Source organism: Colletotrichum godetiae, assembly GCF_030913485.1.
Source record: "Colletotrichum godetiae strain CBS 193.32 chromosome Unknown BDP55scaffold_69, whole genome shotgun sequence".
NCBI lineage: Eukaryota > Fungi > Ascomycota > Sordariomycetes > Glomerellales > Glomerellaceae > Colletotrichum > Colletotrichum godetiae.
In genome coordinates this window covers 174,807-200,670 of record NW_026851317.1, presented here as the reverse complement: position 1 = coordinate 200,670, position 25,864 = coordinate 174,807, and the positions used below count along the sequence as shown (strand labels likewise).

At 53.4% G+C, this 25,864-nt stretch overlaps 7 protein-coding genes and 1 non-coding gene across 8 annotated transcripts; 5 read left to right on the top strand and 3 right to left on the bottom strand.

Annotated features, from left to right (window-relative positions):
• The first annotated feature begins 4,706 nt into the window (after positions 1–4,706).
• On the top strand, positions 4,707–6,938 carry BDP55DRAFT_375009 (FAD binding domain-containing protein). Its single transcript, XM_060567128.1, has 4 exons — positions 4,707–5,222; positions 5,326–5,611; positions 5,920–6,234; positions 6,408–6,938. The coding sequence occupies exons 1-4, from the start codon at positions 4,827–4,829 to the stop codon at positions 6,671–6,673; spliced, it is 1,263 nt and encodes a 420-aa protein (XP_060423548.1). The 5' UTR covers positions 4,707–4,826; the 3' UTR covers positions 6,674–6,938.
• A 368-nt stretch (positions 6,939–7,306) lies between these two features.
• BDP55DRAFT_733885 lies at positions 7,307–8,556 on the bottom strand (the record flags this gene model as incomplete). Its single annotated transcript, XM_060580149.1, has 3 exons — positions 7,307–7,645; positions 7,727–8,286; positions 8,343–8,556. The coding sequence occupies 3 exons, from the start codon at positions 8,554–8,556 to the stop codon at positions 7,307–7,309; spliced, it is 1,113 nt and encodes a 370-aa protein (XP_060423547.1).
• Positions 8,557–11,901: 3,345 nt separating this feature from the next.
• On the top strand, positions 11,902–14,432 carry BDP55DRAFT_374949 (major facilitator superfamily transporter). Its single transcript, XM_060567127.1, has 6 exons — positions 11,902–12,371; positions 12,514–12,622; positions 12,830–13,377; positions 13,443–13,636; positions 13,694–13,805; positions 13,897–14,432. Exons 1-6 carry the CDS (start codon positions 12,138–12,140, stop codon positions 14,212–14,214), a joined length of 1,515 nt encoding a protein of 504 aa, XP_060423546.1. The 5' UTR covers positions 11,902–12,137; the 3' UTR covers positions 14,215–14,432.
• Positions 14,433–15,255: 823 nt separating this feature from the next.
• BDP55DRAFT_733883 (uncharacterized protein) lies at positions 15,256–16,368 on the bottom strand (the record flags this gene model as incomplete). Its single annotated transcript, XM_060580148.1, has 2 exons — positions 15,256–16,122; positions 16,330–16,368. The coding sequence occupies 2 exons, from the start codon at positions 16,366–16,368 to the stop codon at positions 15,256–15,258; spliced, it is 906 nt and encodes a 301-aa protein (XP_060423545.1).
• Positions 16,369–16,877: 509 nt separating this feature from the next.
• On the top strand, positions 16,878–19,321 carry BDP55DRAFT_681704 (uncharacterized protein). Its single transcript, XM_060576218.1, has 4 exons — positions 16,878–17,377; positions 17,591–18,251; positions 18,418–18,677; positions 18,867–19,321. The coding sequence occupies exons 1-4, from the start codon at positions 17,244–17,246 to the stop codon at positions 19,300–19,302; spliced, it is 1,491 nt and encodes a 496-aa protein (XP_060423544.1). The 5' UTR covers positions 16,878–17,243; the 3' UTR covers positions 19,303–19,321.
• A 733-nt stretch (positions 19,322–20,054) lies between these two features.
• On the top strand, positions 20,055–20,857 carry BDP55DRAFT_773130 (uncharacterized protein; the record flags this gene model as incomplete). The annotated part of the gene is made up of 3 exons (XM_060581168.1): positions 20,055–20,124; positions 20,194–20,358; positions 20,518–20,857. The coding sequence occupies 3 exons, from the start codon at positions 20,055–20,057 to the stop codon at positions 20,796–20,798; spliced, it is 516 nt and encodes a 171-aa protein (XP_060423543.1). The 3' UTR covers positions 20,799–20,857.
• Positions 20,858–22,466: 1,609 nt separating this feature from the next.
• On the bottom strand, positions 22,467–22,540 carry BDP55DRAFT_t314. Its single transcript has one exon. It is a non-coding gene; the product is annotated as a tRNA-Asn (tRNA).
• A 653-nt stretch (positions 22,541–23,193) lies between these two features.
• Positions 23,194–25,675, top strand: BDP55DRAFT_773129 (uncharacterized protein). Its single transcript, XM_060581167.1, has one exon. The coding sequence runs from the start codon at positions 23,284–23,286 to the stop codon at positions 25,402–25,404; it is 2,121 nt and encodes a 706-aa protein (XP_060423542.1). The 5' UTR covers positions 23,194–23,283; the 3' UTR covers positions 25,405–25,675.
• The last annotated feature ends 189 nt before the right edge of the window (positions 25,676–25,864 follow it).

Here is a 25,864-nt window from a genome sequence, read left to right as displayed (position 1 = left end):
ATGCGGGAGCCGAATGGATTGCCAAGGCTACCGGGTTCGACAACTGTCACGCTAGGAGAATGAAGGCTCTTTAGAAAGGCGCTAAAGTCCCGATGGTCCTATTCACACTATTGAACCTAAACTCGCCGCCGTTACACTAGCTTCCGCCATACAGCCGTTCTGAGCAGAAGCTCTGTTATGATTCTATCTGCTCAACGTGCGGCCGTTTGCAATATCAAGGCAACCATCCCGTACTCCAGCATTTTAGTCCCAGGTATTCGCCCTAGTTTCGCTTAAGTAGACTGCTTTGAGCAGCACCCCTTGCCCATGGCCTGGCAGCGATATTTTTGCTGCCCCTGGCCAATTTATTGTCACTTGAAGCCATGAAGTATTAATCTCTTACTCCCTTCGATGGCTAAGGGAGAATGCGAGGTACAGCAGTGTGGAGTTGACGGCCTCTTCCCAGCAGCAACTATCCGTATCCAGTAATACGTGCTTCCATGGAACTGAATCCGCCTACAGAGGGAAGGCTACAATGTCTCCTAATTCTCTGGTTCAGAAATCAGCATACACACTACTTAGTCGCAATAGCAGTAGAGCACATGCACAACGTGGCCTTTACTCAGAGTCAAAGTTACGCTTTCGAACAGACTGAGGGCTCAAAATCTCCGGACCTAGGAAAATCAACGCACAATCACCCAACACCTAACGCGGACAAGTAGAACCGGTTCATCCGATCACTGTTGAAATGGATGTGGATATGATAAAAAGCCGTGGAAAGGGAGAATACGTTCGGGTCAGGCTTTCAGACATGATCACGTCTAGCCAGGTCTGATGAGGTCTGACTAATAGATACCAATTTCTGAAGGTCTAGAAAGCCTCTTGTGAAAACTCCGGGGAACACAGAGCGCATCTGTCGCTGGAAGCGGGAAGTGTCCCATGCTACACGTACTGTGTATTCGTCCCCAAAAGGACTCGTTTGCATGGCGTGGAATACCGGAATCCTCCAGTCGTGGCGGCGTGCAATGACGGACCTTGGCTACTCGATATGGAGCTCAAAGAGCGTCCCTGGCATGGCGAGATGCCAACAAGTGGGACGCCCTCTCGAGTATGTCGAATCCATGGATGTCTTCCCAAAGTGCCTCACATGTGGCGTTCACGTTGGTGCCTGGCAGACCCCATCATCTACTACGTATGCAGGCAATAATTCCCAATACTTCGGACACAAATCAGCTCGTCCAATGCCAGGATCCTTCGCAAAGCCCTGTCACCAACATAATAGCAATGCGAATTCTTGACCAACTGGCAATGGAGTTCACTAAGTGAGTCGATTCATCACTTTCTCGCCTGTTGCCTCGCATCATCCCACATCGGTCGAGGCAAGTACCCGAACGGGTAGCTGCGCATACCACATGTCGTCGACATATGAGCTTCCACTCGACGACGTTGCCATCGACGCCTCTTTGATGGGCCGTTTTCCCACACTATCCAAGGACCGTTGAGAAATCCTAAGACGCCACTATCACTGGTCCAGTCCAATCCGGTCCCCTTGCTTGCATGACCAGGGCTAACGCACTTGGTCCCTATGCTGTCACTTCTCACTCGCCAACAGCCTTTATGGGTCCTCTTATCCGCCCCCTGAGGGTCGGTCATCAAAAGCTCTTCTCGCTGCATGTCCTCCCCGGCTTCACTCGAGGGCCGGGGCTCCGCTGGCGTCGCATTCGAAATTCCCAGAGATTCGTTCGAGAGTCCAGACTTTGTACTCTCCTAACCAGGCTACTCGCTACGTCCCCTCGCTACCGTTCTACGAAAGAGTCGGGAACTCGGAGCAAATGTCAACAGGCAGTCCCAGGCACGGCGAAGGGGCCCGTCCTTCCTTAGCGATGAGCTTTGATAGGGTGTAACGACATCGGCGTTGAACATAGCCGTAATGTGATACATCTTGCTTCGGGGGCGGCATCTTGATCCGGCAGTCTGGTCGGGAGGGCACCTGGAGTCCTGGACTGTCCAGAGAACTGCGAGGCGCGTTGCACACAGTGTGATATGATCTGGCATGCCCAAGCATGAAGTACTTCGTATAGGTACCGATATACATGATGCCGTGCGTACGCGGGACAGTCGTCCAATGCCAGCCATAGGATAGCGTGATTGTTATGCATGGCTGTGGCTCCCTTGTTGAATATAGACGAGTGGGAATTGCAGGGACATGCACACGACAAAAACCTGCGCTGCCCTGTCAGCGCAGCTTTACAAGAACCAGACTGCCGGGCAGATGGTATCGAGAAGGAAAGAGGGGTGAAAAGGCAGGGCGGGCATGGTAATCACTGATCGGAAGACATGAGGTGAATCCGAGCCAACATTCGGGGATCGGAGTATTGCTAGTAAGCGCGGTTCGATCTGATGTTCAGCTGTCAAATGGCACCAGTCAGAACTTTGAATGGTGAGGTTGGTTGGTAACTGGTTAGGCCAACCCGCTAGTCAAACTTAAGACTAGTACGCCAGCAACATGACGGTAGAGTAACGTTCCATTTCGAGGTTTTTTTTCTGGAAGATTGTATGAATACAGTCCACCGTCAATTCTGACGCGCTCCCTGACACGCACTCTCTCTGTCAGTCTCGACTTTCGTCAGACGGTCAGAGTCGTCACCTCCTCGCCTTTCGGTAGCAGTTTCGGGAAACAGAAACGCACGAGATGGGCTCCAATAATCTAGGTGACACGGAACGCGGCGCTTTACCGAATGTATGACTTTGTAGCGAAAGGGGAGGCAAATCACCGAAGAATATCCATGTTACGTGCTTGCAGTAGGAGGACGAGGGTGTCTGTACCAGTGTACGTACTTTGTCGTGTATCCGGCGTGCTGTGCCGCAACCTTGCATCGCTGAGGCATGGGTCGCTGGCTGCGGGCGAAAGAGAACAGGAAGACGCCTGAGTAAAAAGTCTGATCTGCGACCGATGTTACCATCTTCGGTGCATCGTTTTGCCCAGCGTTGGCGATTAATCATGAGAGTAAAGTACTGATGGAGACGGTGGATATCTAAGAGGGGCGAACGATATAGCAAGAAGGTCAAGATGCGATCCAAGACGGACTCTCGTCGCCCAATTTGTTGCTCTTAAGTGTTTGGATACGGCGAAGCATCAGAAACCTGGTGCTGGTCATGATGTGAAGACAGCCAATAGGCCGACTGAGAGTGCGAGGAGGCTTGATGTTTGAGGACCAGGTATTCCTTGTGAGCTTGTACCATGGTTGCGAGAGAATGAGGTCAGTGAATTATCCTTGAAGAAACCGCCATGAGTGGTCGTGAGAGGCGCGGCTGCTGCGCTAGATTACCACATCTGTTCCGTGTATTCAGTACTCCGTACAAGGCCTCAGTGGAGTTACGGCATTGTTTCCCGGGAGCCTCCACTGGACGAGAATGCTTAGCCAAACACAGGCGAGAAGAGAGATGTGGGAAAAGCCGTCTTTTGAAAGAGTGGTTCTGGGGGAAGGGGGGGGGGGGCTAGCTTCACTACAAGGTTGTTGGAGTTGAACTCCGTAAATAGGGAGAATGGCCTTGAACGCCTGAAAAGGCACAGCAACACGAAATCTCCCACTTTTCTCTTTGGGCTGTGGGTTCCTCGGTGGAATTACGTACGGGCCCTGAGGTGAACTTTTGCAATTCAGCCCTTCACTTCGTCTACCCCCACTTCTTTTAGCCTGTCCGAGATTAGCGGTCCTGGGGGTTGGTCTGGCATCCCCTGCGCTCGAGCGAGGTACACTACTTTGGCCGCCTCAACCTCCCCCAACTCCCTTTCTGTCTCGATAACTCGCCAATGATTGTGATGAGCTGGCGCTCAACCAAGCGATTGGAAACTAGAGAGTTTTGGAAAATAAGGGCTATCGTCAAAGTGTGGTTGAAACTACCGTTTGCTTGTCGGGCTGGGGTGTGGTAGCGGCCACCACCGCGCACCGTTCCGCTGTGGCACAGACATTTGGCAAGCAAACAAAACAGGTTTGTTAAGCCTTTTTCTCCTCCCTCGCTCCCTCCCGCGCTCCCGTCCTCTTCCCTAGTGTGCTAGTGTGCCTGTGTGTTTGCCTCTGTGTGTGTGTGTGCCGCTGAAGGAATGGCGCCCGTTGGAAGGGGGAGGGGGACCCAAACTTGCCCGTCGACGGCGTCTCTCCTAGGCTCTAGCCTCTTGGTATGAGTGTGTGGCACAGCTGGCGCCCGGGGGGGAGGTCTCCGGCGATCCTCCCGCCCCATGGGTGTCTCTGGCCGGGCCATCCTTGCCGGTGGCCCCCGACATCAGGCGATTTCCCCCAAGCAGGGGTCAAGGGAAGTGGGATTAGAGTTTTCGGTTCAAAAAGAGCATCACAGTACTCCGTACGTAGGGGTGGTTCGATGAAGCTCGAAAAGTGACCAGGGTGACTGGCTTTTCTGTGGTCTGGTTGCGTGAAATTGGATGACTTGCGAGTCCTCTTGCATCGGATATGAAGCCCTTTGGGCTGATGGGTGCAGAGGCTACTGGGAGAGTTCAGAGAGATATGTCCCGCGCCCAGGCCGGTTACCATACATACAATTACATTATTACTGCATCTCATTGGTGCCGTATGCTCTCTTGCTCGTTTCATTTGCCTGCTTGCCGCACAGCCGCCACTGTTGCTGCATAGAATTTTGACTTATCGTCCATCGTTTTCAGCCGTCGCAAAAAAGAAAAGAGGCCTGGTCAAGGTTATACACGCCCCCTAGCCTCTTCCCAAGACAATAATTCGTCCAACGGGCAAGGCACAAGAAGAGCACGCTCCAAGCAAACAAGCTGCACAGCGGCCCAGCAAAGAGGAAAGCCCAGTCCAGCACAGAGCACAGCAGCCATGGCAATCTCACAGCAAGGACCCCTCCCCGTCATCATCGTCGGCGCGGGTGTCAGCGGCCTGCTGCTCGCGCAGTACCTCCGCAAGAACAACATCCCCTACCGCATCTACGAGCGCGACACGGACCTCACGACCCGCGGCGTCGGTTGGGGCCTGACGCTGCACTGGTCTCTCCCTGCGCTGCGATCCCTGCTGCCGGACGACCTCGTTGCGCGGCTGCCCGAGGCCTATGTTGACCGAGCTGCCGTCGCGAGGGGTGAGGCGTCGGCGTTTCCCTTCTTCGATTTGAGCACCGCCGAACTCAAGGGCGCCAGCCCCCGCGCACCGGAAAGTCTGAGGATTAGGGTCACGAGGGAGAGATTGCGCCGTTTGGTGGCTACGGATATCGATATTCAGGTATGTTTTTTGTGCTTTATTATACCCACCCGCATTTCTTGGTTGGTCATTAGACACTTGGCAATGTTTCGTCAACAGCTCCCGTGCTAAGTCGTCATCGCAGTGGGGGAAAGGCTTCACGAGATACGAAGAAAATGAGACCGGAGTAGCGGTCTACTTCGAAGACGGCACTTCGGTGGCCGGTCGCGTGCTCGTTGCCTGCGACGGGGGGCCATCCCGTGTCCGGCGCCAGCTCTTCCCGGAACAGCACGAAAGACACCGGATCCCGGTCCGGGTGCTTGGCCTCAAGTTGCAGTTGACTCCCGAAGAGATGGAGCCGATCCGAAAGCTCGACCCCTTCTTCCTGCAAGGTGCATCATCTCGGAACGATACGTTTCTCTATCTTAGCAGTAAGTCATCTTTTCTTTCTTGGTTTTGATCAGAGCGTAGTATCCGATGTTTTCTCTTTTTTTGTTACAGAAAGTGGCTCTTGATAACCCCGATCAAGGCGAAAGCGAGATCTTTGCTGTCTGCCGAACAAGGGGTGTCCCTGAGCCGAGAGTGCTACCATGGGGCCGAGACCCTCCCTTCCCCTTCCCTCTCCATCGTCTTCTTATTGACTTTTGCTCTTGCGCGCGCGTGTACGCAGGGCGGAAAAAAGAGTAAACCCAAAAAAGGATAGATGAAGACTAACAAAAACTCTGTACGCTCCCTGCAGTGCTCGACGCCCCTGGAAACAACGATGAGAGCACGGGCAAGTACAGCTGTCAACTGTGCATCTCATGGCCGGATCGCCCGGGCTTCCTAGGTAATCCGGAGCCGACCGGCTATCCGCTGACGGACGCCGGCAAGGTCGAGCTCATCAGGTCGTTTGCCGAAGGGTGGTCGGAGCCGTTTCGTTCCCTTGCACTCGGCATTCCCGCTGACACTGACGTGAAACACCTTGACCTCTACGATTTCCCTCCGCCGAAGGGGTTGAGGTCCAAGGGGAGGGCCGTGTTGATGGGCGATGCCTTTCATGCGATGGCGATGTGTAAGTCCAAAAAAAAAAAAGCCCTTCGTTGTTGACAAATCTCCCCGTTTGCCTATTTTCCCGAAACGTTTCGTTCGGCATTGAGTTCTGGGTTTCTTGGCCTGGCCCTCTACCTATCCTTGAGGGTGGTTCGTCTCAAATAGACGAGGATGTATGGCTGACGGCACGCACAGACAGAGGCGAGGGTGCTAACCACGCCATCCTCGACGTTCTCGACTTCGCAAAGACCGTTGGGCCCAAGTTGAGCGGTAGCAACAACAGTCTCGCGGACCATCGAGCCGTTCTGGACATTTACGAAGATACCGTGGTCTCCAGAGCTCGACCCGGCGTTTTGGCGTCACGGCGGGCCTGCATGGATGCGCACGACTGGCCCAAGATTAGCCCTACGAGTCCTCTTCTCAGCAAGCGGGAGATGAAGCTTCAGTTTGATGAAGAGTAAAAGGAGCTATGGAACTACTCCGTACGGACGTCCCACCAGTAGACTTAATGTTCTTTCTACTCTAATTGATTCAGTCATGATATAAAAACAGACATACAAGATCGCGTACACCGTGTTCTCGGGAATGGGGATCAGCATCGTGTTGTGGGATGTATGGGGTGATGGGGTGATTTCTTGACACGTAACCGTCCCTCCACCTCCTCCCAACCACCCCGGTCTGTTGTGGCTCCTCCACCGCAGTGGAGAGAGATCAGCAAGACGAGAGAGCCCTGTGCTGCTGTGCCTGTGCTGTGCCTCGACGACCAGGTTTCCCCCCATCTTGCTCCCGCCGGCTAGCGATCGAGGGTATCATTCTCTGCAGAAGCGAAAGAGTGATGATGCGATGCGGTGCGCCTCCGTCAGATCCCAACCGGATTCCGAGAAAAAAAGTCCTCAATGGGAAGTGATCGCTACTAATGAACAAAACATCTCATAGTTCGTGTCCCTCCAACGCCCTACAATCAATGTATCGAATCTGATGCTTTTCTTTCCAGACCAAGTCCTTTTTACACATTATCATGTTACATTTTTCGCCATTTAAATGCTTTGTCTTGCGATTTTGGGATTGTGGCGACGCGTGATATCAGCCCCCTCTTACACATCTGAATCTCGTGAATCCCTCCGTCGCGTGCCGCCAGTCGTTCCACCTTGCATGCCGGATTTGCTCTCCACCCTGTCGTCGACTTGGACGCTGTACGTCACAGACTTCATGATGTTGAAGGGCAGAATGTTCTCCTCGCTGCCGTTGTCGCCCTTGCTGTGGTTCGCCGACGCGAAGACGCTCTTGTCGTGGTTCATTTCGCTGAGCTTGTACCGCTCCCCGCCCTTGAGGTGGCTGCGTCCGTGCGACGAGCCTCCAGAGTACTTTGAGCGGTAGTTCTTGGCCTTCTTCATGCACACGGGTGCCAGGAATGGTAGTGAAGACACGATATTCTGCCCAGATTCATTAGCCATGTTTAGTCTCACCGGAAGACACGGGAAAGCTCGCGGACACTTTTCCGGAAGGAAACTTACACCAACGTTAAATTCAATGGTGCCCCACAGGACCAGCATCGTCGAGTTGCCGTCGCCGTACTGGATGCGGTTGATCTCGAGGTATCGGAGAATGGAGCATAGCGTCGTGAAGAGGCCGAGTAGGAAAATAGCAATGAGACCGGCCTTCTTTTCCACGCGGACGTTGAGCTTCAGCAAGACAGGAATAGGTAGTACTGCTACGACAACGTCGGAGATGATGGTGACAACAGCGTATGCGGTGAAGGACGGGCCCGCGGGCAGACAAGTTCCCGCTTTGAGTGGGTTCCATGACTTGTCGACGGGTGTGCAGGCGAAGACAAGCGAGAATGAGCATGCCAAGTGGGCAATGAAGACCAAGATAATGGTCAGCCAGACGATGCGGCGATAGCTCTTTTGGTCGGTGCCCTTGAGAAGGCGGAGGTAACTGATCAACAGGGCAATCTTGAAAAAGCTGATGCCCAGCTGGTAAAAAGGACGACCTGCAAAGTTGATGCGTGTATATAAAATCAAATTGTCCTTTGGCCTAAGCTTGATGGGCAAACCAAGGCCGTATCTCGTTTCTGATATCCCCATTAGCACCGGTGGTGGAAGTCATATCGAAATGGTTTGAACTTACGTGCAATTGTAAGACCGGAATAGATGAGAGCAAAGAATTCCGATAGAACCGACATCCAGTCATCAGCAGCCAGACCTCGGGCGGAAAATCGGATCCAGATTCGAGAGCCCACAACGACGACTGAAAGTACAGAGAGAACGATGACGACGGCGATGATGGTCGGCCATTGCGATATGGCCTCGACCTCGGGCGTGGCGTTGAGAACCCAGCCCATAGCGGCGGTTTATAAAAACAACGGTTGGCACAGCGGGCTGCGTGGCGCTGAGTCGAAAATCCAAGACAAGAACCAACAAACTTTCCGATGAAGAACGCCGAGGTCTTTCGTGACTCGTTCTAGCGTTGCCGCGATGTGGTGTGTAACTGTGGCTTGCAACCAACACGATTTGACGTCCAACGAGTTTCCAAGTTCCAACGAGGAAACCAAGACCAAATAAACGCGGGACCAACGGCGTAGTATAAAACCGGGATCGAATGGGGAGAGGGATAAAAAAGGCCAACGGAGGTTTAAGGGGACTCAAGGGAGAAGCGAGCGTGAATGGGGAGAGGAGGGGGAAGCGACCAGCCGACTGGTAAAATAAGATCCTAGCCTGCAGGTCGAAAGCAAGGGACACTTTATGAATTTGGTGGAGAGCAGCAATACACAAACAGCATCCGCAGACGTTGAACGGCCAAGACTAGGGGGGGTTGGCCACTTTAATCTTTATTGCGTCGTGCGGTGCGGTCTTCTACCGCCCGCTCGCTCGCGCGGTTGTGTTTGTGTGGTGTGCGTGGCGTTGAACACTATGTGTGATGAGTGGTGCAGCATGGCCCCTTCACCTTGCCTTTGCCAGCTGGGACATGACATTATCCACAAGGAACAAGAAAATATGAGCCAGTCACTTTGCGTGTATGTGCTCCGAGCTTCTGGGAACTTTGGGAAGTAAAAAAACGAACATGCTATGGGGTACGGATACCTGCGTCAAGTAGCTCTATCCTTACGAGAAGGAATCGAGAGAGTCTCCGCCTGGCCTTACTGCTTCGACACCCTGAAAAGCTCGCAGGTCACGACATTTTGGGCAGGTCAAGAAGCTCTCACAAGTGACAAGGCAGAAGGGGTAAATCTGGGATGCCTTGTCTGGCAAAGGCAATCGGTCCTCAAATGTCTCAAGCACCGCAAGGATTGGGCCAGTCTGGATGGAATCCGTGCAATGTGATAGGGTTTTGGGGCCTGGTGCTGGCTCGGGAACCTGGTGCTGGCATGGCCTTGCTAATGTCTCGATGTTCGGCCAGTGGCCCAATGGCCAGGCTCCGCAGGGCATTCATCCATCGGACATGGGGCAAAGGCCAGTAAAGTTGCCATGGAAGGGGGGAAATCCAAGTGATTCCACGCCGAAGTGATGTGGATGTCTTCGGGTTATTCGTAAATCGAATGTGACGCTGGACAACATGAAATGTGAGAAGCTTCCAAAGAAGAGGAAGGTCTGTAGGTCACGGAAGCGCGGGAAAGACAAATTGTTTGGGGGATCACCACAAGAGGCTCCGCAGCGAATGCATCGCTGCATCGTTCCCTTTTCTTGCGATTTGATGCATCGTCTTCTTTCTGGGTTTCTGGCTGCTACACGTTAAAGCTTTGCCAAGCCTCCCAAGTCTGGTTTCCGAATTACATTATTTCTTCTTCCTGGGGCCGGGACTGGGCTGGCTTCGGTCGGTCTCCATCATGCCGTCCGGAGTACCATCCGAAGAGGAGGGGGGGGCGTCTGGCGTGGTATTGTAAATGCGTGTGGTTACTTCGGGACAGAAAAACTTCCACGGAACAAAATCGCTCTTCGGGAGAATACTTTCAGAAGTTACCAAATACGACCACGGAAAGACAACGGTTGGCTTGGATTGCCAACCATGGTACCATGGTGCAACAACCTACGACGGCCGACGAACCAGGGTTCTTGGAGGGGAGAATTGAGAGAGGTTAGGCCAAAAGCAGAAGATGCGACGGCAAAGGGACGCGGGCGGTGCTAAGCGGCATTGCGTCTGCTGCAAGTCGTTGGCAACTTGCAAGGTCTGAACGGACCACGGACGGTATCTGTCAAACTTCCCACCGTTCGTGGCCCTGGCTTCTTCTGTTCTGTTGCCGCCGCCGAGGCGAAAGTTTGGAAGTTTCTGACATCGTTCCCCAAAGTCTACGGATACTGTGAGTGTGTGCGTAATGCGGAACTTCCTACGCAAGTGTCTGGTGTGTCCAGAACTCAGCAAAGCAGGCGACAAAGATTAACATCGTTCGATGGCAGAAGCCAAATTGACACTTTGACAAGTCGGCTAGACCGTCCCGTCTTGTCGCCTTGTCATTATTAAAAACTGCCCCCATTTCTGCCCGTGTTCTCGCAACGCCCCCGCTCGCAGGAGAACTTTTTTCTTCCTTTTCTGCCCCCCAATTTGCAGAGAGCGTAGAGGCCCAGAGCCTCTTAACCTCCTTCATTCCCAGCTATCTGCGCTGGCCCGCCACATCACGACGACGTCTTCTGGGTTGCTGACTCGGATGTACGATAAGAACCAGCAGAGCGCAGATGAGCGGATGGGGATAACTTGAGAATCAGTCTAATAGAGAGGGGATGAGGGGCCCTTATTTACGGTCACCATCAAGCCTAGATCCCCGCGCAAAACCACTCTGAAGAGCGGGCCGACGAGAACCAAGAGCCTAGAGGTCCCAGAATCGTCGCAAAAGTCGCAAAACGAACTGGTATTGGCATACAGATCATAGGCTAAGAGGTGATGCGGCCGGATATGAATGGAACAGGGCTCTTCAATGGGCCTTTTAAATGGGGTGAATAACCGTAGCAGGCCGGGTTCTGGCTTCATCTGGATCCAGTCCTCAGCTGAGAGGTACGGATATGCCACCACTCTCACCTGTGTATGTATGGAGTACTCCGTCCTTGGGGGAAAGGAGGAGCCTGGAGGAGTAACTTGTCGAGATCCATCGCTCGCCAGACCGGATATCCCTCGTTCTCGAACTGGAGGTCCAGGTTACATGCATCGGCCACTGGGGATTGAGCCCCAGTCTTCCTTCTCGTGAGTTAGGGGTCCCCCCGGTCCCCTGGTCCGACTACGCAAACCTTGCATGCTGCAGGCGGGGATCGGGGAGCTGCGCCGTACGGTACGCTAAGCTGTTGGTGTGGTCGATTTTGGGAGGGAAAAGTGATAATACTTGCGTTGACATGGGGTGAGATGTACAAAGGTGAGACCTGCAGCACGCAGGTAGCACGTTGCTCGTCTTGTCTAGCCCTCCTCCTTCCTGCAGCTGCTCCTCATCATCCAAGTTCCAACAAGAGCCGTGTTCAATTGTTGTAACTTGTGGACTGTGTGGTGGTGGTTCTGATACCATTCTTGTACACATCTCCTGGCGGGGTCTCTATTACTGGACGAACTACTAATCAGTCGAATCAACTCTTGTCACTCGTTGCTTTTCTCCCTTTTCATTGCGACTTTCCCCTCCTCTTCATCCTGTTTTACTTCTTTTACCTTTTCCTTTTCCATCTGACACCCGCGCGGAGATCAGATCACATTGGACCAGAAATCTCGAATACCCCCCCATCCAACCTTCTTTAGCCTTCAGTCCCGCAGCGGAAGCCTGTGCGCGCCTCGTCGTCGATCACTAGACGGACTGACAACTTTGCTTTTTGGCATCTCTCTTCCTTTCCCGCTGCTGAGGCTACGGTAGGAATCGAGAAGGGGTCACATTCTTCCTAATTGCTTTGCTTATTCTTTCGTCCTACCCTCCTACCTATCGGCTCTAAAGCAAGACAACATATATACAAAGCAAACATGTCTGTGGACGAGAAGAATCCAAAGGACTTTGTGAGCTCGGCCTCGTCCGACTCCCACGCTGAGACGGGCAACGTCGACGCCGCATGGAAGTTCCTCAACGACCATCGCGATGCCGGCACCGACACGAGCGCCGTGGACATGAACGCGCTCAGGCGCAAGATCGACTGGCGCATCGTCCCCCTCATGTTTCTCTGCTACACCATGCAGTTCCTGGACAAGGTCATTCTCAACGTAAGTGACTTCTACGAGAAGGTCCTCAGAGATCACTTCTCCCACTACGACCCCTCTCAGCTCATGTCTGACTGCTTGCTTTTGCGGCCCGGGCCTCTCTCTTACCACGCGACCAATGCTAATATGATATCTGACATTGTAGTACGCCGCCGTCATGGGCTTGAACAAGGACCTGAAGCTCGTCGGCAACGAGTTCTCCAACATTGCCACCTTCCTCTTTGTCGGTCTTCTCTGCTTTGAGATTCCTAACAGTAGGTTACCCCATTTCTATTCTCCATCTCACCGGAAGAAAAGGAAAGAAAGGAGAGACTCGAACGATGGAGAGACTCTGGAGAAGCTCGAAAGGATGGAGAAACTCGGATGTTGAAGAGACACGAACCATCAAGACTCGAACCATTGTCACAGTCTGGCAAAAGGAAGACTTAGAGAAAGCGAGACTAATAACAATTCCTCCACAGTCTACTTCCTCCAAATGGTCCCCGCGGCCAAGTGGTTGGGCGCCAACGTCATCCTCTGGGGTACCGCGACCGCCTGCGGTGCCGCCGCACACAACTACCAGTCCCTCCTCGTCTCCCGCGTCTTCCTGGGTATCTTCGAGGCCACTATCGGCCCTTCCCTGATGCTCATCAGCGCCCAGTGGTACACCAAGTCCGAGCAGGCCCCGCGCTTCTCCTTCTGGTACCTCGGTCTCGGCCTCGGCCAGATCCTCGGCGGCGCCATCTCCTACGGCTTCCAGCACATCGCTCCCGGCGCAGGCCTCGCCGGCTGGCGCATCATGTTCGTCGTGCTCGGCTGTATGACCGTCACCATCGGCATCTGCACCATCCTCTTTGTCCCTGATACGCCCATGAAGGCTACCTTCCTGAGCGACACTGAGAAGGTTGCTCTGCTGAAGCACGTCAGCGTCAACCAGACCGGTATCGAGAGTCGCAAGTTCCGTCCCAAGCAGATCCTCGAGGCTCTCATGGACCCCCAGATGTACCTTATGGTCGTTGCCGTCGTTCTCGTGAGTCTTGTTCCGCGTTATTCCTGGAGATGTGTAGTCCGAAGCCCGCTAACCCCTTGCCAAAGTTGTCCGTTTCCAGCGGTGTTGTCACCACCTACTCTGCCACCCTCATCCGCAATCTCGGCTACGACTCCAAGCACGCCGCTCTGATGAACATGCCCTCGGGTGTTGTGAGCATCTTCTTCACTCTCCTCGTCGGTTATGGCATTCGTTACACGTCCAACCGGTGGGCCTGGATCGTCGCCTGCATCATCCCAGCGTGAGTCAACAGTGGATCTAGCGTGAGAAGAAAAAGTAAAATACTAACCCCGCGTAGCATCATCGGTGGCGCTCTGATGTCTTTCCTTCCCGTTAGCAACCGCTCTGGCTGCTTGGCCGGCATCTACCTCGTCAACGCCGTCGTTGCCCCCTTGACCGTCTTCTACGCCGTAAGTACACCGCATCTCTAACTGTAGAGACCTCTTAGTCTCGAAAAGTCAAACATCAGATGTTGGGCAACATGACTGATATAAGATTTAGTGGACTGCCGCCAACTTTGGAGGTGCCACCAAGCGTGCTTTCGCCGCCGCCATCGTCTCCGGCTCCTTCTCGCTCGGCAACATCATCGGACCCCAGACCTTCCAGGCCAAGGACGCCCCAGAGTACCGCCCGGCCAAGATCGCCGTCATGGGCACCCAGGCTGGCTGCGCCGTCGTCACTCTGGCGCTGTACGCCTACTACCGCTTCGAGAACAAGCGCCGCGGCGCCATCAAGCAGTCCGAGGACGCCTACATGGCCCCCGAGAACTGGCAGTCGATGACCGACAAGGAGAACAAGTCGTTCCGCTACACCTACTAAGATAGTTGAGCAGAGCGCGGGTAGTATGCACAGAGCGCAAAAGGTTCCGAGTTGTTGAAGAAAAAGTATACTTATAGATGTATATAGCATTTGGGCAAAAGGGGGAGGCTTCATTGTACATTACTAGATCTTGGTACTGACCAATGAGACCACGTATTTACCGACGATTACACGTTGCGCCGTCCGTGGACTCATTTGGGTTTCAGACGGGTTGGGTCTTACGCGCCGATACGAACGACATAGCTTTTCAGCTTACAGGCCCGTTACAGTTTCAGGCCACATTTATCTCGCCAACGGACGCTTTAGACTGGTTCTAAGTCCGATGCTTTGCCTGCCCGTCCGTCGCAGGAGGGGCAGGACAGGGTATGAGAATAGAAAGAAAACAAAATCATGTTTGGTCATCCATCCCTTATTCCCGTTGCGTGGCATTGCGTTAGTCTGTTTGTGGGTGATGTGTAAGGCTGACTGTACGGGCATACGGCGCCACGGTTCACCAAGTCCGGTAGCACCATCCGGCCGGCACTTGGAGGAGTTGGTGCTGCGGCTGTCTTTGATTTTAAGCTTCATCTTACCGCCTTGTGTCACGTCTGTCGTGCGGGTCGCTCGGTAACTCTCCACCCACTTGCCGGTGAAGGGAAAAGGGCAAACAGGGTGACAAAGGAAAAAAACCAATCGGCGGTCGGTGCTCACGGGCAACTCTGTCTCTATGGCAAAAGCCCTAAAGACTTGGGCCTAAAGACGCACGGGTTACCAGAAGAGGTTAGCATTTCCGCTATACTTTTTGACAATGGGATCAAAGATGGGTAGACATCGGGCTGATAGTTCTTCCAGGTTCAATTGTACGGGCTTAGACTAGAATAGTAGTATTCGCCTAGTTCTGGACTGGTCAGATTGCGACCCCAGCCTTTAGAGTCTACTATGACCTTTAGCCTATGACAGCTAGCCTAATGAAGAGCTTACTCGCGTGGCATGGCACCGGCATTGAATCCCGTCGGGATCATGTAGAGAGCCCGCGCGCGAAGCCTCAACCTCAGAGCTATCTTATGCCAAGGTCTTGACAAGCTGCTTGAAATCCGCCTCGGTCATCCTCTGAACCCCGAGCAACTCGTTGGTGGCATCGGTATCGAAAGGGAGCTGGAGCTCAGGGTCATAGACAAATCGCAACACAATGTCTTCGATGACCGACGCGTCAAAAACCCCAGAGAGTAGCTTCTGCACGCCCCTCTCGTAGCGCTCCTTGGTGCTGACGTTGATGACCTCGATTTCTATATCGGGCAGAGCTTCCTTGACTAGCTCCACGATCCGCTTCTGCGTCAGGTTGATCACCTCAATCGTCAAGATCTGGTTCCTGGTCGCGCCGGGTCGTTTGAGCACACCCACGACCGCATCTCCAAAAGCCTTGCGCGTGCTCAGCCCAAACCGAATGTCGCCGTCCTCATGGATGTAGAACTTGCGTTTGGGGAGGCACATGCCAGTGTCGCAAGTCATGAGCCACTCGATCCAAGGCCCGCCGAGGATGCTGGTATACTCGATGCGCCCAGCTGCGGCGGCTTTCTTCAGCGCCTCATCGACTCGAATCTTGGAGGCTGAGAGGGGCACGGCTTGCGTACTCGGATTCCGATGATCGGAGCCGAACTCCGAGGGGATGAAGCGTTTTACCTCCGCAGCAATGGCAGCCTCGAGGATGCGCAGCAGGAGGGCCTCGAGGTGACCTGGGACGACACAGACGACGGCGTCAAACCCGCGGAAAGCAACGGTCAAGTCGTCCAATGATTCATAGTCAGCTGCGACAGTCTTTACTCCTGGTGGGAATGTCTTGGCGTGGGAGCCCCGGGTGATGACTACAAGGTTAAAGATGCCGGCGGCAGCGAGTTGGTTGACTATGACATGCCCGAGGTCGCCGGTGCCCTAAGGTCGGGTAGTAAGTATGGGTGGTACGGTGGTCAGTGCAGTTGATCGGGCTGCCTGCCTATGTTAGGCTTTAGGGGAACGGGTACGGAGTAGCCGTAACCGTCTAGTGTAACTTGTAAGGGTAAGGTAGGGGCAAAGGGGAGATGGGGGATCCACGATGCGTGGCTCATGCAATCTGTAAAGAGTAGGTAGAGTGTGGCTTACTCCAATAACGGCAATATTCTTCAGGGTAGCCGTAGTCATGGTTTATTTTTGTCGACTTGATAGGTTGTCTCAGGTTGTAAACTTTTTCTAAAGGACAGGGGGCCTGATTGATGAGGTGAAGCGTGTCTGATGTGAGATGGGCTAATAACGGCTAAAGACTTGAATGCTTAATGCTTCTGATCCTCTTTGGCGATGTGAGGGCATATCCAACCTCTTTGGTATAGGGCGATGCCCCATTCATAATATACAGAAAGATTATGAGACTCTGCCTATAACCATCATTATTCATCAAGTCCAGGCCCTCCGCTGCTGCTTACCGTTATCCTACCGGTGTACCGGCGGACGCATACATAAGCCTCGGCGCCCGGAGGCCCCGCTCCGGCGGCAGATCCCCACATATCTCGGTATCCCACCGGCTGAGTAATCTGGGCCTATAGATGGGCCAGATGGACGCCCAGCCAATCGTTGGCGAGCGTTGGCGCATCCAACTGCCGTGGAAGGTTTAGCCCCGAATACCCACCGTCCACCTCTGACATCTCCCTCCTAGTCTTAGTCCTCCTAGTCCCAGGCTCCCAGTCACTCGTCTCCCAGTCGTCCCAGTACCCAGCAAGCATAGTCGTTCCGTCTCGTCCAAGAGCTAAGCGTACGGCGGAATCAAGCGAAGTCCACGTCCGAACACCCAACATAACGCCTACACACTTTCTCCACGCACGCGGCGCACACAGGACCTGTCCCAGACCCAGACCACCTAAGCCTTTAGCCCTCTTTAACCTATCCTATCCTATCTCTGCTCTGCTTGCTCCGGGTGGCTATCCGACCCCCTTCTCAAGCAACCTCTTTTAGATCTAGTCAACCCGCCGGTAACTACTCCAGGGCAATGGATCTATCCCTTCCTTGCGTTGGAGGTCCCTAGAATGCCCTTCACCTGCGACCATGAAGGCTGCGGCCGCTCCTATCTTCGTAAGAAACACCTCACACGCCACAAAAAAGAGCATTCTGCAACGCCTTCTTTCTCCTGTCCGTCATGCGGTACCAAGTTCACAAGAGGGTACGTATGGCATTGGTGGTTGACAACTGCTTATTCCTTTCTAATACGTGGTGCCTCTGACACTGCTTGTCTTGTCACCTGTCGCGTCCATCGGGTTGCATTCCCAAGAAGTTTCTCATGGGTTGACTATTGTTTGTCGATGTCGATCGGATTCTGGATCCCGCGCGAAAAAAAAAATAACTAACCCGCGGTAATTTTCTATCAAAATTGTAGAGATACCCTCCGTAGACACATGGTACTACACGGCCCTTCAGCCCCGCCAACCCGCGTAGCACAAGCCTGCGTTCCATGCCACCGGACAAAGACCAGATGCGATGGTCAGCAGCCCATTTGCTCAACATGCAATGACAAGGGGAAATCGTGCGAATGGCCCCAGCCGCGCGGCGGCAGCAAATCTCTGACGGACCGGTCCTCCTCCTCGCCGTCCAGCTCCTCCGGCCTACCGACCTCGGGCTGCACGCCGCCCTCGAACTCCATGGCCATGCCCGACCACGGTGGCCACCCGATGACGGCTCCGTCCATGCAGCATCAGCATCAGCAGCACCATCCGCCCACCGGCATGACTACAACCTCGCATGCAATGATGTCGGCTGGGCCCATGCCGATGACCACGATGTCCGACACCCTCGACTTCACCACCCCGGGATCCATCCTAGATGAGGCCATGAGGCTCCAGTTGCAGAGTATCTACTTCACCAAGTTCCATCCCCAGTGGCCGCTGCTGCATCGGGAGACGTTCGAAACGACGGCACAACCCAAGTTGTTGATGCAGGCCGTTATGACGGTTGGGCTATGGTTTGCTTCATGGCCGGACGCGAGGAACCTCGCGGTCAAGTTCCACGACAGTCTTTTGGTAGAAACAGGGAATAAACTTGTAAGTTGCTGTCGCTGTCTATTGTTTACCAGCCCGTGTGTTTTCCTCTGGTCTTTTGGTGGTATCTCTACGCTTGGACGGAGGTCTTTGCTAGCTACACGGACGTTGGTTGTTGTATAAGGAAACCTATTCGTAAAGAAGAGCCCTGTGCTAACCGTCGTTACAGCTCGATCTGCTGGAGCAGTCAAGACAACGGTTGCTCTCGCCGCGGGTGGATCTGCTACCAATTTTCCAGTCCATGCTGATCTCGACAATACTCGTGCCGTACCGAGCGGACCAGTCCATGGACAACGTGATGATGACGCATGCCATGTTGCTCGAGACGTTCAAAGCCACGGGTGTATACGAGCAATCAAAGATCAACCTAGGGTCGCAGCTCTGTGGGCATAGTGGATACCCTTGGATCTTTAAAGAACTATACCAACGGTAAGTAAGAGTTATTTCTCTCGATGTGTCAACCCGCAAAGGAAGAAAACGGGAGAGCATCGAAAGGATCGTATCACCCAACAGCAGCTTCTTCCCGCGGAAAAAGTTTGGAGGAACAGTCCTTCAGCCACTACAGTTTTTCAATACTTGATTAGTACGCGAGTCATGACTAACTCTATTCGTCTACAGTCTCGCCGTCTTCCAGTTCAAGCTACATCTAATCCTCCAAACAATATTCATCACAATACATCCGGCACTGCGCCTATCCCGCAATGCAGAGCCGGCCATGCTCAGGATAAAAATACCGCTACCGCTGATGATGTGGGATGGCCCCGCGGCGCACTGGTACGGCATGGTCCCGACAGATCCCGCGCTGATGGACGCGAGCGGCGGCGGCGGCGACGACGACGAAGTGCTGATGATTGGCAAAATGTGCGAAAAGGCGAGCCTGACGATGGACAATAAGGCCCTCGTCCCTCTACTCTCCTGGGACCGGTGTTTGGGTATGGCGATTTGGTGTTGGTGTCTACGGGGGTCCGAGAGCGACAAGAAGTTTATAGAGAACGTGAAGCCGTTTGTCCTCGATCCGTTGAAGGATACGAATGTTTTACCAGGTTCCCGCTAGGTGGGATGGCATCAATGCGAAATAAACAAAAAGAAAAAAATACTGGAAATTTTTGGCACACTAGCAGCGATCTATTTCCTATGACGTAAAGCATCTTTACAGCTTGCCTATACTGACAAACGTGCAACGCCTATAGACTACGCCATTCTCCGTGTCGACAAACATCACGATCAAACGATCAAACCTCATCAACAGCGACGCCTACGATGACCGTCGGACCGGCACACAAGGCTGCTCTATTTTTCTCTCCTTCTCTCTCCCTTTCCGTCGGCGCAATTTTGCTGCGGCGGCGCCCACTCGGCATCCCACCCGGCCAACAGGTCATTATCAAGGGGGGTTTCGTCCTAGTGTGCCGGTGGGATAGCGGGATAATTTTCCCGCTCTGGATCTAGTGAGTGGGGTGGCGCGGTGACCGACGCTTCATGCACAACAGAAACTAGCTGGGGCCGCCGGGTTGACTTGCCTCTGGCTCGACTTGCCTCCGGCTCAGGTGGGATAGAGATTCCATAGTCAAATTAGACGTCTGCCGCCCTCACCTAACGTAGTCCAAATGGGCAGATCGGTCACCGCGCTTCAAGGGAGTGTCAGTGACATTTGCAGCGAAACCTCCAACGCGGTCACTGAGTAGTTAACGATAACGAAGTGATACTTTCGAAACTCTCCTCTGCTCGAGACATCAGAGTCGAATATCCGAGCGTCGGATTCAAAAAAAAAACCAAACGATCTGTACCAATACTCATATATCTTGAACGATGACGGACTCTACGCAATGGACTCGAGTGCTCCAGCTCGTCAACCTGCTAGGAGTCACGCATCTTGCCGGTACCGTGATAACCATTTGAACAAGGCCCATGAGATTCCGGAAGCGTGGGAAGCTAAGATCGTCTGTAGGCTACCAATTCGGGACGGACAAGATTACCATGCACAGCATCCTAGAACTCAATGACAAGGACACCATCGTAAAGCTCTGGTTCCGGGGATGGGACTTTGGACGTGTATACGGCCCCGCAATGGTTGTCGGCACGGCCGCCGTTTTTGGCTTCCTGGCATGGAACGGTGCGCGCCCACTTCCCTTATTTTTCGCCCCCCGTCCACCCCCTAACCCGTACTCTACCTTGCGCTTTCTACTACAGCTCCCGCAACTTTAAACAGACGAACAGACCCTCCTTCCCATTCATGGACAGGACTCGCGACTAACATCTCTTGTTGAACTAGACGGCATTGCAAGTCCGGCGTTTCCCTTCAATCTCGCAGCCGGACTCCTGATGGGGGTCGTCGGCCCGTATACGCACTTCAGGGTCTTCCCCATCAACGACAAGCTCTTGGAGGAGCATCGAATTGTTATCAAGGCGGAAAAGACGGATGAGCGTCCAGGGGGGGCGAGTCTCGAGGCTGTTCGAGAATGGGCTGCTGATTGGAAGAGACTCGACATACATCGCCAACTGCTCGCGTATCTTGCTGCGGGGGCTGGCTTGATGGCTGTTCTCAGATCCTGAGTTGCTGCTGAACCGATTGGCGACTGAGGATATATTCGATGGTGGGGGAGAGTTGAGACGATGTTACACAGTTATAAATTACGACGAACGAAGTCTCCCGAATACGAACGGATACGATTAGTACGAACGATACGAACGGATACGAATTCCCGCGATTCATTGAGTACGAAGAAGTTGCCGAACCTGTTCTATTGAAAAGAATACTTCAACAAACAAGTGATCTGGTACAAGACGAGACACTCAAGCGACAAGGGCAGATTGATTCAAGTCCGTCGTCACACCATCCGCCACATGTCGATTCAAGGTCTGAGTTCGAAGAAACCCCCCGAATGTCCTTCGAGGTTTGGCGAAAGCGACGCGAAATATTGACGATCCCCAAATTTTCAATCGGCAGACGATACCCATAGTACGCATCGATCGGTCTCGACTGTCGCGGATTTCCGTTCTGTGAAGCTGTTCACATACTCTCGACCTCAAACCTGACTTGCTCTTTTTGTTGGCGATGCAATAAGTGATTGGTGGGAGATAACTTCCTATCTAGTTCTGGTACCCACACACTGAGACCGACCGAGTCTGTCGAGGCGGAACTCGGCTCTATTGTCAGCGGGCATAACGGCATTTTTATTGAACGCTCGCGTCTTCAATCAACCAGCCCTGTGAGCCGCGCCTGGTAAGCGACTGGTTGGCTAGATCTCTTCGCTTCCCGGAACTGAAGCCAACTGGAAGGACTTTGCCATTGAAGCATTGTTCGATTTGTCGTCAGCTTCGTCTCGTTGAGATTACAACCCTGGGAGCTTCAGAAGCATCATCGTCATTGTATTATCTCAGACTCCTGCAGAGTCATGGCGCTTTCCCAATGCTATGATGTAGGGGGACTAACACTGTTTTGGGTTCACGAGATCGGACCGGCCTCAAGGTCTACTGTCATCCGCAGACCACCGAAGCATTTATTCCACAGGCAGGATATATTGTTCTCCCGGTGTCAGCTGCGCAATTCCCTGCTCATATACTTCCACCGCCGTATTGATGCGTTGGGTATACAGACTCCACGCTCGCTCTCAATCATGGCGCGTGCCGTTCTGAGACCAGCTCGAGCAGTTGGGAACATTGCCAGTGCCCTCAGCCAAAGTTTCGAAAGTCCTTAGTTCATTAATCAGACGAGTTTATATCTTCATTGATGTCCCTACCGTTCAACAATGCCATTATTTAATCGCCGCCAAGGTCCTCACGAGTCGCCAGCGATGGTACTCGACGTTCCCATGTTCCGAAGGGCCGTGGGCTAACAGAAGATCTCTTGGGCATACTAAACGGCAGCTGCGCCCACGCGTTCAAATAAGTGCCTTCGTGTCGATCAAAAGGAATGGGCATCCGGTGAACTACTGATATCTGATGAGCCATTCCAAGCTGCAGGACAGAAATGGTCCAGCTACCAATGCCAATTGGGTACTGTGCAATCTTGCAAGGCATCGAACGCATCCATCGAGAGACCAGTTTATATTGATGGAGCCCCTAGCTGCTCGAAGCGAAAAAATCGATTGCCATTGTTCGTCCACAAATCTTCGTGGTAGACCTTCTCCTGTTTCCCATTGCACTCGTTCAAGTCCCAAAGCCCCCAAAAAGGCCAAAAAAGAGAATCTTCAACTTGAGCGTGGAATCTAACCACTGAATCTCCCCGAGGTGGGCTCGAACCACCAACCTCCAGATTAACAGTCTGACGCGCTAGCCAATTGTGCCATCGGGGATGTTGAGATGTTGTGTCTCTGTGGGTTGACGGGCTGCGCGATTTTTGGGAATATGGAGCTTGCGTCGTAGTGTGGACCGTCTTGGTGTGGGGAATCGTCAAAGCGAGAAGTCATAGAGTGGAAACGAGTCAGTAAGGTCGGCTAGAGAGGATCGAAGCAGCAGGCGACATACCGAACATGGTCGAAGTCAGGCGAGCGTGGTCGCCAGCTCTCTGGTGCCGAAAGATGGAGGGAAGGAAGGAAGGAGGATAGTCGTGAGTTCGTGGAGGAATCGGTGCATTGGGTCTTGGCAACAGGGCCTGCGGCAAGGGCCTTTCGTATTGGAGGCCAATCGATATCGATGCCTCGAGAAGAAGCGGCACGGTTGTCGCAGAATTCTCTTTGGATGTTCAGCTGTCAAATCTGTCCCTCTCTGAAGCTGTGATCACCAAGCTGTCCGAGGAAGTTGAACCAGGAGGAGTAGCTTTCGGTGAAGATTTGTGGCTTTTGGTAGAAAACTCGGTAAGCAGATGGATCCACTTAACCTTGCGGGGCATCTCGGTGAAGGAGGTGGGACAGAAATAAGCTTCAGTACGTACCAACTCACGTGCCATAGCTCCCTAGCGCGCATCAATTTTCGACCCCTGTAGTTGGGCAGTCGCGTCTCACCCTCATTTCACCACTGCCGTCACTCTTTCAGCCCGTTTGTCGTTCAAGAAACGCAATTTTCTTCACCCGCCGACGAAGGAACTTCATCGGTCAACATGCCAGACTCATCCGACGAATCGGATCACGATGGTGTCGGCCTCATGCAGAATGATGCATCCGACCGGGAGTCTTCAGTCAGCGAATCCGGAACAGAAGCCGGCCATGACCCCGGCCAAGGCTTCCTCGACGTCGAAGCTTCAGAAGAGGGGAACAGCGACTCTGACGACTCATCAGAATCGGACTCGGAAGATGCATCGATTCTTGGCGAATTTCGTCGCAAGAGCCCGCGGGTGTTCTTCCCGGAATTTCGCAGACTTCCCATCGAGCTTCGCCATCGCATCTGGCAGTACTTTTGCCCCGATCTCGGTCCATCACCACGCGTCTTCTCATTCCAGGTGCTGCCCAATCCAAGGCAGGACACCATCTGGGAAAGCACGCCCTTGGAGAACCAGATTGCGGCAGTGGACGCCATGTTGCGTGTCCATCACGAGTCTCGAGACATCGCTCTCAAGGCATTTCCAGACACCCTAGCGATCCGGGAAGGCCGGCGCAGCATTCGTTTCAACAAGGAACGAGACGTCGTTCACCTCAACGGTATCAAGCGCGTCTGGGACCACAACCTCAAAGTCCCTGGCTTCTCTGAGAAGATTGTTAACCTGGCCATGGACGGAGCCAACCTGGACGCCAATGAACTGCGGCTCCTGTTGGCGTTTCCTAATCTCAAAAACCTATTCGACTTTCAGTGGCATAACGACAGACGCATACCGCATAGGCTACGGTGGTGCGCATCGGACCTGGTTCACAACTACGAGCTCCAGCAATTGCGCAAGGACGTGGACGTCGGCGAGGATCTTCACTTTGTGTACTGCTGGCCGGACCTCACGCAGCCGCCGCAACGCGAATTCGCATTGAAGAGGAAGCTGTCCAAGGATGAGATATGGATCGATCTCTTCACGGAACTGTTCGACATGGTGGAGGAGGGTTCCCTTTACCTGAAGCCGGATGAAGCTGAGCGCTTGGAAGAAGTCAGCTACTGGCCCATGCAGTGCTTTGGTTGGGACGCAGCCGACCGATTCGATGCCTTTCGGGCGAAACACGGAGCTGTGAAAGCAGAGAACCCCGCCGCCGACGGTTCAGAAGACGACAAGGGAGATGAGTCGGAAGACGACTCAGAAGAAAACTCGGATGACTCCTCGGATCAGAACGAATACGAGAGCGATGGCATCGACGATGGAAGCATTCACGAGGAGTCCGTAGATGAAGACGAGGACGACTTACTTATCGACACGCAGCAAGCGAGTGATGACGAAGAGGGAGGAGGGGATGTTTCAGACTATGGCGGATTCTCTCCACTCGCAGACGAGGACAGCACGCTCTTTGATGGCAACGGCCCCATAAACCCTGCCGCTCACTGGTCCAGCCCCGAGCCTGGATCAGGAGAAGATGAACAACCCCGCAGAGGCAGGAGGAGAAGACAAGTCGCATCATCCGACGAGGACGAGGAATCGGCTGAGGAGGAAGAGGCAGAGGACTCACGCCGTAGCACAAATCGACGCGGTCCAATGGTCATTTCTGACGATGAAAATGAAGAAGATGAAGAACAGCCTTCTCAGCCTTCGAGTCGCCGGGGTCGCGTTGTTCTGTTAGACGATGAGGACGATGACGAGGAGGCGGAGGCGGAGAAGCCTGCGAAGCCTGTCGGTCGCCGGGCACGAGTCCTTCCCTCTGATGACGATGACGAGGACGATGATGAAGGTGGGGCTGACATTGCCAACAAGGAGGAGACGCGGGAAGGCTCAAACTCGGAAGATGAAGACGTGGGCGCGAAGAAACCCTTATCCCTAGCTGAGAAGCTTGCTCGCAACCGTCGCGACAACCCGGTCTCCGAAGAAGAGTCTAGCTCCGAGAGCTCCGAGGAGGAGGAGGAGGAGGAGGAGGAGGAGGCAGCACCGCCCAAGACGATGTCTCTCGCGCAAAAGCTCATGACGCACCGCAGACGGAACCCGATTGCGTCCGAGTCAGAGGACGAGCCCGAGGGCAGTGTGGTCGGCAGTGAGGATGATGATCTCGAAGACGAGGAAGATGAGGACGAAGAAGACGATGAGCATGGCATGTTTATGAACTTGGCGGATGAAGGCGAATCTGGAGACGAGGAAGGTGATGAAGATGGATACTAGGTTTGAACCTGGAAGGGAGGTTCGCGCGTATATTGCATAACATTACGACATTTTCTCTCTTGGTCTCGAAGCGTGGAAGATAAGGACTAAGAGGATTCCACAATTACTTACCTTATATTCGGGTACATGGTCGGATGGCCAGAATAGCATTGGAATCCAGGACAATGGATGAACGTTTCGACTCGGGAAAACATCGAGTTCTTTTCCATGATTCGTACACTATATTTGTCCCCTTCAACTAGTGAGCACATTGATCGTACGCTTTTTCTGACACCAGTGATCTTTCAAACACGTAATCGAAAGCTTTACGTGGCCTTCCTAAGGATTGAAGGATGCTATACCACCTTCATAGTACGTCCTGAGCAGTGTCTGGATTCGCTGATAGACACATGCCGACAGCAACACTCTTGATCTCCAGCGGATTGAGAATCACGAGCGCGAGATTCGAGATATGATGAGA